The sequence below is a fragment of the Diospyros lotus genome, chromosome 13 (genome assembly GCF_014633365.1).
Source record: "Diospyros lotus cultivar Yz01 chromosome 13, ASM1463336v1, whole genome shotgun sequence".
Classification (NCBI taxonomy): domain Eukaryota; kingdom Viridiplantae; phylum Streptophyta; class Magnoliopsida; order Ericales; family Ebenaceae; genus Diospyros; species Diospyros lotus.
In genome coordinates this window covers 36469858-36482478 of record NC_068350.1, presented here as the reverse complement: position 1 = coordinate 36482478, position 12621 = coordinate 36469858, and the positions used below count along the sequence as shown (strand labels likewise).

The following is a 12621-nucleotide window of genomic DNA, read 5'->3' as shown; positions in this document are numbered from 1 at the left end:
AAAATAAATAATAAATTTAAAAAAGAAAAAAATAATCAAGAAGAGACTCCATTTAAGCTTAAAAATTTTAAGTCAAAGAGGAAAAAAATAAAAACGCGTTCTGAATTTGAAAACACTATTGTAGTATTTTCTAGACAAAGAAACACTATTGACCCACTCATACTCATCCCCTACTTTGACCCGCTCATACTCATCTCATCCCCAAGGGATCAGTATGAGTGGGTCAAAGTAGGACACAGTGACATTGGGTTGGGACCTCCCTTGCAAATGGTTGGTTGTCGCTTTTGACATGGAAAAGTCTTCTAGCAACTTCGAAGAAGACAAGTAGATTTTGTCCTATTCTGTTTTCTTATATATATTATTACTTAAAAATGCATAAAAATATGCTCTAAAACTAAATTAGGCATAAACCTTCAAACACCCAATTTTGTCACACACACACACACACACACACTTATATATATATAAGAATTATTGGTCTAAAATGTCAGCTCCATCCAGAGAGAGAGAGAGAGAGAGAAGCATCGCTGGCATGAACCTGCAAGAGAGAGATGGGGGGGGGGGGCGAGAGAGAGAGAGAGAGAGAGGTGGGAAGTTGACCTGAAAGCTTTAAGCCATAGAGGTTGATTGCTTCTCAATATAAATCGTTCTTCTTCAACACCCTTCAATCTGTTCCCCAAGAAAGGAAGAATGGGAGAACTGCTTCTGTTCAATGTCGTAGAACTCATTCTGTCCAAGCTAGGCGAACGTCTAGTCGAAGAACTCTTCCTGGCAAACGGAGCAGATGCCGAGCTCCGGAAGCTTGAAACCGCTTTGTCGTCAATCAAACTGGTCCTATTGGACGCAGAGGAGAACCAGTCAACGAAAGTCGAGCTTCGCAAATGGCTCGCCAATGTCAAGGATGCTTTCGCCGACGCCGATGATCTTCTGGACGAGGTCGAATTTGAAGCTCTCAAGAACCAGGTTAGGGGAAAGTTACGGAACTATCTTACGAGCAGTAGTTCAATTAGTTTCCGCCTTTCAGTTGTTAGCAGGATCAAGGAGATGACAGAGAGGTTACATTTAATTGGTGGTGGGAAAAAAAAATTTAGGCTTTCTAAGAGGTCTTCGGATCCGCGTAATGTGCGTATACAGAGGGAGACGAGCCATTCTTTTGTTCGTAGCGTCGATGTGATAGGAAGAAGCAGGGATGAAGAAGCCATTGTTGAGAGGTTGAATGATGCTCGCGAACATGTTTCTGTCATTCCCATTGTGGGAATTGGGGGCTTGGGGAAGACAACATTGGCTAGGTTAGTGTACAATAATGAGCGGGTTGCTAGGGATTTTGGGCTGAAGATGTGGGTCGGTGTTTCTCAGGATTTTGATATGAATGTGCTGATGAGAAAGATCATTGAATCTGCAACGAGCTCGGCCTGTGCTGAGCTAGACAGTGATCAGTTGCAGCGTATGCTCCGGGGTTGTTTGGCCGATAAGAAATTTTTACTCATCTTGGATGATATGTGGGACAGTGACCTTGTAAAATGGAGGGAACTGGAAGCTCTCCTCATGGGTGGTCGCAGAGGAAGCAAAGTCATTGTCACCACTAGGTCTATTGGAGTTGTTTCCATTGTGGGCAGCGATCATCGTTATAAACTTGATGGACTTGCTTCGAGAGATTGCTTCTCTTTGATTCTGGAATGGGCTTTTCCAAAAGGAGAAGATCAGAGTAGGCATCAGAACCTCCTCCACATCGGAGAGCAAATTGCAGAGAGATGTAAGGGCGTTCCATTAGCTGCAAGGACTCTAGGAAGCCTGCTGTACAAAAAAACAGACGAACGTGATTGGCAGCGTGTGAGAGATAGTGAAATATGGAGATTACAAGGTCAGAGGCAAGAGGATATCCTGCCTGCTCTGAAATTGAGTTATGATTACTTACCATCTTACCTGAAACCATGTTTTGCATACTGTTCAATTTTTCAAATGGGGCAATACATTTACAAGGATAAGTTAATTCAGCTGTGGATGGCACAAGGGCTGATTCAGTCAAGTCCTGGCCAAAATCAAGAGCCTGAAAGCATCGGGGATCAGTATTTTGATCAGTTGTGTTCAGCATCACTCTTTCAAGAGGTTGAAGAGAATGGCCCCTTGTCTGTAACCTTTAGAATGCATGATCTTGTACATGATCTTGCACAGTCTGTAGCAGAAACAGAATGCCTAAAGAAGAAATCCCATACGGGAGATGTTTCTAATATGGTTCGGCATGTTTCCTTACTGGGTTGTGATTTGTCAGGACAGGGAGTAGAAAAATCCCTCCTCAAACTTCAGAAGCTGCGGACCATTTTCTTTCCACGGGATGGGATAAGATCCATGCATGATCGTTTTGTTGATGAATGCATCTCAACTTTCCTGTACTTGCGAGTGATCGATTTGGAGGATTCATGTTTTGAAGTCTTACCGAAATCTATTGGTTACTTGAAACATTTGAGGTTCCTTGACCTCAGTTGGAACTGTAGCATCAAAAAACTCCCTGCTTCCATTTGCAAGCTGCTGAATCTGCAGACTCTGAGAATCTCATATTGTAAGGCGTTGAAGAGGTTGCCTAAAAATATAGGGAACTTGATTGGCCTTAGACATCTCTATGTAACCACACAACAGGAATCTTTCCCTGAGAAAGCAATCGGATGCTTGACTTCTCTTCAGTCTCTGTGGATCACCGGTTGTGCCAACCTTGTTTGTTTGCCAGAAGAAATTCAGTGCCTCAGAGCTCTTCGGACATTAGCTATCAGCAGATGCCCGAGATTAGCATCTCTTCCAAAATGCATAGCAAGTCTTGCCATGTTAGAGAACCTGATGATCAATGACTGTGAAAAGCTCAACTTGGATGAGGGGAGAATCACTGTAATTGAAAACCTTGGCATCAGGACAATGGTATTTACAGAATTACCAAACTTTGTGAATTGGCCCCATTGGCTGCGTGGCACAGCTAGGAGTGTAAATTACCTAAGGATTGCATTCTGCCCCAGCCTCCGGAAATTCCCAGAGTGGCTGGAAAACTCAGAGTCGCTTCAGAAACTTGAGATTTTGGGATGCCCGGAAGTGTCAGCACTGCCAGAGGGATTCCAACACCTCCGGGCACTGAAAGTACTGAGGGTTAAAGAGTGTAGCAGGCTGGCCCGTACACTACACCCAGAAACAGGAAGAGATTGGCATATGGTAGCTCATATCCCAGAATTATATATCAACAACGCCAGAATTACCTCCTCTCATTATTAGGTAAGCTTGAATTTTCAACCCTCACCCAGCACATAAACATTGTATATCTATCTAATAATGCTAGAAATGAGGTTATTTGTGATAAAATCAAAGTGGGTATCTATTAAAAATAAGATACAGAAGTGGTGTATAACATGGTTTGGACATTTAGAAATGTTAGACAAGCACTGGTGGTCTCGCCTGTGAATAGAGTAGATGAAGTGAAAAAAGTTACATAGGATGACACATAAGAGAAGTTATAATCATAAATAAAGGTGATTGATGTGTTAGAATTTATGTAATGGATACTACTCAATGGGTTAAGGTTTGTTGTTGTTGTTGTGTTATGTATTACTTGTTCAAGCTCCCTTGTCTTTGGAAGGGCAATCCCAAGGAAATAATTTCAAAAATTTGGTGCTTTATTCGTGATTCGAATTATTCAAGCAGTTTACACATTTAATATAGAATTTTGGGGTATGTTTCCTATTTCTTGGATTTTTCAGGAAAGGTTTTGGCCCTCCCAGGGCCGGACCTTCCATGAGGCAGCTGCCTCAGGGCCCATGAAAATTTCACAATTTAGGGGCCCATAAATTGAAAATTGCCCATGCAAATTTCACAACTAGGGACCATGGAAATTTCACAACTTAGGGCCCCATGCTTTTTCCACCCGCCCACCCCCTTCTCGTGACCCTTCTCCCTTTCTCTCTTTCGCTCGCTGCCCTAGCCCTATGGCCCCTATCTCTTTGGCTCCGTCGCGCCTCGCCCTCGCCCTCGCTCTCGCCTCTCGCTGCTCCTCCGTCATCGGTAGCTCGCTGCCTCTCTCTCTCTTCTTGTTGCTCCTCGCCCTCGCTTTCTCGCCTCTCGCTGCTCGATCGGCGATCGCTCGTCCTCACCGACTTGCCTCTCCCTTGTGGTCGATGGCTGGTTGCTCGGGCGCTCGCCCAGCAAGCATTGCCTCTCGCTACTCTGCTCAGTCGCTAGCTCGCCATCGCCCTTCGTCACTCGCCCTTGTGGGTTGTGGGTTGTAGCCGGTGTCTCGCTACCTCTCGATTGCCGATTGGATCATCAGATTATATCTGCTTCTCAGATGCTTTAACTCCATATTTGCTTCAAACGGTTAGTTGCTCCTTCATTTCGTTTTGTTTCGTTTATGGTAGTTTTTAATTGATAATTTAAAAAAAAATAATTTTATTCTTATGGTATAAATATTTATTTATTTTTTATATTTTATTATAAAAAAATAAAATTTGAATGTAATATACAATTCGGGCCCATTTTCACTTCTCGCCTCATGGCCCCAAAAACTCAAGTCCGGCATTGGGCCTTCCAAAGACCTTTGTTTCCTTGTTCATGGGCCGTAAGTGCTTTTAAGTTCCTTTTTGTGCCAAATTGCCTTTGTGCAGGGCAACACCCTCTAATGATCCTTCTTTTCTAGCACCTCTAAAATCATATCTAAGACATGTTTACCATTTTTTTTCATTTTTCCTTCGTCTTCAAAGTCCCATATCAGTTGGCCCTACCTTGGTTCCTTGTTTTTGCCAGCTTAGTCTACTATTATTCAAATTTAGGTTTTATTAGTTTGATTTATTGAAATTGGGGTGAGCCCAAGCTCATCTATTTGTAGAATTCTAGTTTTAGAATACATTAATTTTTAATAAATAGAAAATATTTATATTAATTTTAAAATTATTAAAAATACAAAAGTAGGTTGAAATAAATATACTTTTTAAATTCTCAAAAGGGTAACTGACCAAGCTATTTTATTTTATTATTTTTAAATTATATATTTTTTTTATTTTTAAAACACTTTTCCCCTTAAAATTTAAAATTAAATTTTATTTCTCAATATTACGATGCAATATTATAGTATGATAATATATATTAGGGTAAATTACATCTAAATTTTAAATTTTCTTTTAGGTTGGGTTAGAGATAGTCATTTTTGAGAAGGTCTCGTGTGGTTTAAAAATATTTCTAGAGGTTCATAAGTTTACTTTGTTTATTTGAGGATCTCGTCTAAAAACATTTTTAGACTTTGATGGGTCATTTAATATAAGTAATCTTTCAAATGTTTCAACTCTTATTAAAATCTTCTCAGGTTTACCAGCTGTAATTTTATCCCTCAAAATAAAATGGATATGTTTAAGAATTATTAAATATAAATGTCTGATGGTATGGTTGACAATTTGAAATTGTGTGTCTTGAGAATTTGTGTGCTGTTTAAGTAAAAATGTAAGTTTCTTTAATATTTTATTTATTTATTTATTTATTAAGGTGTCTGAGCTTTGCCAAACTAATTTCCAGAGGGTGGGTGACCTTACCCCCTGATGTACCCCTATGTAAATTCGAATGAGAACACATTCTATACACACTCAGAACTGGACATTACGTGCAGTCCATGCGAGACTTGCCTTTCAGTCTTATCATTACCTTTCAGTTAAATATTGCTTTTTAGTAATAATTCTATCTTTCAAGTCGCAATACTGATTCAAACTCTGATATTTTATATGAAACTTCAAGTACTTTACCACTATATGTACGTGGGGCAAGTTTCTTTAATACTTACATGATGGTCTATATGATGAATGTGACGTATGTGAAAATGATTGAATTCTCTTGGAATTTGTTTGATAGCAACTTGTGAATGACAAGAATAATTAGATTTAAGTCCGTTGTTGTAATGACTCGTTAGTGAGTCTAAATTATTTTTCGGTATTATTTTAGCCTGTATTATATTGTGGCCATAAAATAATTAAATTGGAAAAAAAAAAAGAAGAGAGATGAAATGATAAATAAAGGATGTGGATGGAAAAAGAAAAGAAATGAAAAATAAAAGCAAGGGGAAAAAAAAAAAAAGAAATGTGTATATGCATGTATGTCTATTTTAAAAAAAAAGAATTAAATTGAAAGGGGATATGATGGGAATTGGCATATTTAGCAAGGGGTAAAATGGAAAAAAATCAAAGAGAATTAGAGGGGGGAAGGGAGTTGCTCGTGCACTTCATCCTTCATCTCCTCTCATTTCCTACCTTTTCCTTTTTTCTTTTTTCCTTGTTCTTCTCGACCACCTCAAGATCCTCTCTTCTACTTGTTTCTTCTTCCTCTAGCTTGGTTTGTAAACTTCAGTAAGGATCAAAGATCAGTTTGGAGGCAGCAATTTCAGCTTCAATCGGGTTTCTACAACTTAAGGCAAGTTCTCTTCCCTTTCACATTATGTATTTAATCCCCCTCTTTTTCATGGGGATGGTAGGAATGAGTTTTATGGGGATTTTTGGAAGCCTTGTAAATGAATTTCACCAAGTTGAAATCTAAAAATTGGGGGGATCTTGGTTGGGTTGGTTTTTATGCAAAAATCCGGTTGTCTGTAAATCTTTCATTTGTTATATGATTTTGAGTGTTTAAGCTTGTGGTTTCATTGGAGTATTGATCTACCCCATATTTCCTAAGGATTGACACTAGTTTTGAGCCAAAATCGAGTTTAAATGAGTTGAAAATTGAAAATTTGAGTTAGGGTTTCGTTATGCAAATTTTGTTCTGTTTCTGTTTGCAAAAATCGACTTTCAATATGTCAAAACTCGATCTCCTTCAAAAGTCGACTTCCAATTTGTAAAAAGTCAACTCTCATTCAAAAGTCGACTCTCCATATGCCAAAAGTCGACTCTTGCAATGGACTACATTGCGCACCTTGTACCCTTTTAGCCATAACTTTTTGCTCCAATATCAGAATTGAGATCTGCTTTTTGGTTTGTAAACTAGACATCAAGGGATTTGATTTCATATATAATTTGGCATATTTTGGTTGTAAAATGAATTACAAAATTCCTATTTTAAAGTCCATACAAAAAGAATGAATTATCAAGTATGTGTCCACAAAGAGTTCACAATTGTAAGAGTAGTGACAAGATGATCAAGTGGGGCTCAATTTAGATGAGGCATAAGATGTTCACATACATGTTTCACATGCATGATATACTTATATGTACATTAGCACACCTACTATTTCGCACGGAGGAAAAGCAAAAGGATATCCTATAAAGGGGAAAGTGTAAGACTGTGGGTTAGAGTCCCCCAACATCTGTCATTGTGATGTATAAGACTGTGGGTTAGAGTCCCACTATAGCTATTTATACTCGCATGAAATGTGGTCAAGACGAGGGTAGAAAGTGATCCACGAGATGATGGTGCATATATTTTACCTAATATCGTATGACATGTGTTGATATGATATATATATATATATGGGATGCATGTATCGTTGAGTTAGAAATGCATGATGTAATCACACATGGTAAAATAAATTAGTTGTATGTCTATTTATGTCTCATTGTTTCCTACTGCCTTACTTTTTCATAAATTATACTTGTTGAACCTTGTAACTCACTTTGTTTATTCTGTGTCAATTCAGATAAAGGGAAAGCGACAGTGGGCGATGAGGCTAGTCACGCCTGATGGTGGGAGATGCATAGTGTATACAGAGTCACCTCGAGCGGAGAATCCTGGGGAGTGTCTTGTTTTCTTTTTAACAGGGCATGGGAGAACAATTGTCTTCATGTAATTTTGTTTCATGCCACCATTTTTTTTTTTTTTTTGTATTATATGGGTTGTTAAGCCCAGACCAAACATGTTACTTGATTGTGTTGTATGAATGTCAAGTTCTCTACGTAAATGTTAGTATAATGTCATGAAAGTACTATTGGGATGCTTTGTTTCCATTTTTTAGCGATCTTCTCATGGATTGCCTATGCTAGCAGGTACTCTAGGAGGCGGACCGTGACAGTTGTGTATTAGAATTTGTCATTTTGAAAGAGTAGTATGATCATTATTTGTATATTGATATTTTGTAATGAGTGCATAAGGATGCAAAATTGCATCCTTAAATGTTTTTGATATTATTCTCTTGCCTTGATTATGTGATACTAGGACATGTATTGAAGTTTTAAAATGTGATTTTCAAGTTCATCTATATAATTTCTCAAGAAATTCTAAATATAGTGCAATAGTTATAGCTAGAGTCTTTAAGATCGTTCGAGTGACTTGTAGAGTTAATTGAATACATTCTCATAGAAAATGTTATTGAGAAATGAGTAATAGTACTCAAAATGCTAAGCTAGAGTAATTATTTATAAAATAACTCGAGCTTATCACTCGAGTGACATGGGATTAGAATTCTAGTGTTTAAAAGCACTTTAGCATTTGGTATATTTCAGTACAAATATTCATAAGTTTGATTTATGTCTTTGTATGATTTGATTTGAATATGTGAGTAATAATTTTCTTGAATGAATTTGATTATACATGTCTTGACAATGTCTTGTTTGATTAATGTTATGATGACATATCCAAAGGCTTAAATGTGGTAAACTAGTTTTGTTGTTTGTCTAAAGTATTTCTTTAATAATTGAGATGTCATGCTTGAATGCAAAACATCTTTGACTCTTGAATGTGCTCATTTGAATTTAAGTTTTTTTTTTTTTTTTTGTATGTGATATCTATGTGAGTAAATGATTGAAGAAATTGTTTTCTGTGATTGTTTCTCTCTTTGCTTTCTAAGCGATATTTTATTTATTAAGAGAATAGGTAAACCCTTAAGAATTTTCTGTGTTGTGTGTTGATATCTATGTGTGTATGCTAGGAAAATTATCTTCATGATATTTACTAAGGAAAAATTATCGGTACTTCTAAAAGTATTCACGCTCTCATATTGTTTAGTATCCTAAAAGTAAAACTTGCTAAAAGATACACTGAAATGTGTATTCATTAAAAAGTGTTTTGTATATCTATTTTTTAATTAATATCCTTCTATATATATATATATATATATATACCTCTTTATGTGTATGAGTCATATTCAAGTGATATTTGTCTTAAAAAAATTTGTTGAGCAATAGGCATAAACTCAGGGAGAGTTCTGTCTCTTGATGATTTATTCATCAAAGAAATGAAAATTTAAAAAAAGAGGAAAATGTTATACTCTTTCTACTGATATCATATGCTTCATATGGTATCAAACTTCTTATCCTTTTTGCTAATGAAAAAAAGGGAGAGAAGGATTAGTAGAACATTTTTAATAAATGTTCTCTTAATCTTTAAAGTTTTGTCATCATAAAAAAGAGAGGAATTGTTGAGTTTGTTCTTGAATGTTTTGATGATGATTATTTTATACAAAACTTTAATGTAAGATATGTTCTATGTTAAGGATGATTCGAGAATAAGTTCAAGGAATCTTGATATGTTTATCTATTAATATGTGTTAACGTGTTTTTATTTGTGTTAAAGTTATATTGATATTCAGGATATGTTAAATCTATGCTTTGTCTAGCAGTCTCTATCTAGTATTATGTTTCTCTTTAGGGTCATTCTAAAGATAATGCATGAGTGCAATGTTAAGTTTAGAGTCATTCGAAAGATAGTGCATGAGTGCAATGTTAAGTTCATGATATTCCAAGTATATAAAATATGAGTTAGCTTTACTCTAAGCTCAAGAGCAACCTATTTCATATATGTATTCTTGATGTCTATTGACAAGCATCAAGTTCTTAGGTAAATGATCATACACTCCAAGTATTGGTTTTTGAGTCTTGATCCATAGAGCCTAATTTGTCTATGTGATGCTGAGTATCAAACTACTAAGATTCTCAATGTTTTGAAAAATTTAGGAAAGAATACTTGAAGAACTTGTCGCTTGGATGTTTGTTGCTTGGAAAACAAAATCATTCAAGTATCTCTCTAAGCATCCAATATTGCTAAATAGGATGCTTTAGAGGTCATAGAATAGAAACAAAATGTTTTTCTGTATTAGATGAATACCAGGTAAGCTATTCGACTAATGTGTGCTTTTGATTAAGTAGACGTGAATCAAAAATCATGTTACTAGGTTTGATGCATTTTTGTGTTATATGTTGTGATTTGATAAATGTGCTAAGTAGAATGATTTTTATTTGAATCTAGAAAATAAAATCTTCTAATTGAGTAACATATATTGTGCTCAATGTATTTGCAATTTTGAAAAATTCTATATGTCCTATCCCAGTTCAATAGCAAATAAATTACTTGATTTATATGTGTTTCAAGTGTATATATTTAATAGTGTGAATGAATATTTGTTCAGGTATTTATATTTCTATGAAATATGTTGTGTTAAGAAGAATAATTTTTTCTTAATCTAGAAATGAATATTTTTAGTCGAGTAACATTCAATGTACTCAACTTATTATTCTTTAAGAATCTAGCGAAATTCCATTGATACGAGAATATCTCACTATCTTTGTCTATTAAAGCTTTCTATGTAACCAAATGAATGTGATTGGAAAGTTAATTTTAACCAACTTTTACAAACAACACTTGTGTATTAAGTATCTTAAATATTTGGTCTTAATGTTTAGGTTAAATTATATATTAGATGTTGATGAGAAAATTGTTTTGATGATGATATTCAAAATAATATATTAAAGATGATTACTGATAGAGTTTTATGTAACCAAATGAATGTAATTCGAAAGTTAATTTTAACCAACTTTTACAAACAATACTTGGGTATTAAATATCTTAAATATTTGGTCTTAATGTTTAGGTTAAGTTATATATTAGATGTTGATAAGAAAATTATTTTGATGATGATATATATTAGATGTTGATGAGAAAATTGTTTTGATGATGATATTCAAAACAATATATTAAAGATGATTGCTGATAAAGTTTTAATCGAGTAAGGCATAGAATCAATCGAGTGTATCAAAATATTAATCAAGTAAAAATTTCATGTTACTCGAGTAAACTATTGATTTAGGTAATTGAGTCTCCGATCTCATCATCTTAATTGAGTATAAATCCTATTGTATTCGAGTAAGTCAATTCTATATTGCATATTAATCGATTATAAGTTATAATGTATTCGAGTGAGTATAAGTCTATACTTGTCTAAATATTCTTTTATAATCGAGTAGTTATTGCAAGTTTTTGACAGATCAAATTTATAATCAAATAAATATTTTAATATACTCGAGTAAATCTAAATTATAATCAAGTACTTATTCTCTAGTAATTTGTCAAAGTCTCTGGACCATTTGTGTAATCAATTGTATAAATCTGTAATCGAGTAAATGTTAAAGTTTAATTGATTAAAATCTTAGTTGCAATCGAGTATTTATTTCAAGTTTCTATTGTATAATTGTAATCGATTACAAATATTTTGTAATCAAGTAAAAATTTAAATTTACTTGATTATAATTTTAATCCACTCGAGTAAATGTAAAAATTAATCGAGTATTATTTTTTTGTAATCGAGTAAATGTTGATGTATAATTGATTAAATTTAATTTGTAATTAAGTAATTATTTCATGTTTTTACAGCAAAATTGTAATCGATTACAAATGTTTTGTGATTGAGTAAACTTCAAAATTAGTTGATTACAAATTGTATGTATTCGAAAACAAACAAAATTTTGTCGATTACAAATTTTGTTTACTCGAGCAAAGATAAAAAATATTTTATTACAAACTCTTTTTATTCGAATAAAAATGTGCTAAAACTCAAAAATTCTAACCGTTAAACTAACTGTTGCAAGTGCATTTAATGCACAATTTTGACATTTAAGACTCTAAAATTGATCTAAATTTTCTTTCCTTCTTTTATCTTAATTTTTGAATATTCTAATGATTATTTTAAAGAAAAATAAGATTGTTCTTATAGATATTATTTTCTTAGATAATAAGTATAAAATAAAGAAGAGGCTAAAGAAAAAGCTATTGTTTTTGAACTCTTCATATTTCTATCTTGAGCCAAAGAACCCTAAAAACATATATCTTTTACAAGCAAAAGAGAAGGATAGTATTCTTATCTTTACATCCTTTTTAAATCTCTCTTTTCTGTGTAAGAAACTACTTTTAATATTTGGTTTCGATTTTGTAAAAGGTTCTCAACATGTTTATCTTGTTGTGGTTAGTGTTTGAGCTCATAAAAAATACAATGTAAGAGATTTCAACGATTTTTTATAAAAGTTGTCTGTGTTCGATTACTACTGATATATTGAAAAGTAGAGATTACAGCTGCACCAGTCAAACTAAGTTTTTAGCTGATCTTGCCAAAAGTTATAGCAGATTGTTGAAATTTTTGATAAGAATGAAATGGAGTGAAATAGCTTGTTCGAACAAACTATTATAAAATTTGTATGTGTTACATTATTTACTTTTACCTTTTATTTTAACAAGTTAAATTTTTATTTGTAGCATTAAAAGTTTGCAATCACAGCTATCTAATGTGATCTTGTAAACCTCATTTTCATTCTAAGTGATATTTTGAATATTGGGTTGGGGCCTAACTTGCAAATGGTTTCCCCTTTGACACAGAAAAGTCTCCTTTTGTCACCCAGCAGCTTGGAGGCAAAGTAACAT

The 12621-nt window shown here is 34.2% G+C and overlaps 2 protein-coding genes across 7 annotated transcripts in view; both read left to right on the top strand.

Moving 5' to 3' along the window:
- The window catches only part of LOC127788344 (putative disease resistance protein RGA1), a 56318-nt gene extending 48259 nt beyond the window's left edge, over positions 1 to 8059 (top strand). For 2 of the 5 annotated variants that reach the window (XM_052316500.1, XM_052316501.1), the window contains exons 2-3: positions 1854 to 3252; positions 7637 to 8059. In XM_052316500.1, the coding sequence (XP_052172460.1) occupies positions 1960 to 3252 (1293 nt within the window). In that variant the 5' untranslated portion in view covers positions 1854 to 1959 and the 3' untranslated portion in view covers positions 7637 to 8059. Of the gene's footprint in view, positions 1 to 494; positions 3253 to 6338; positions 6421 to 7636 lie in introns of those variants that run through there. The other 3 variants (XR_008020324.1, XM_052316498.1, XM_052316497.1) reach the window with 3 other exon arrangements.
- Positions 1 to 12621, top strand: part of LOC127788343 (disease resistance protein RGA2-like) — a 55358-nt gene that overhangs the window by 31161 nt on the left and 11576 nt on the right. The gene's annotated exons all lie outside the window — the stretch shown is intronic.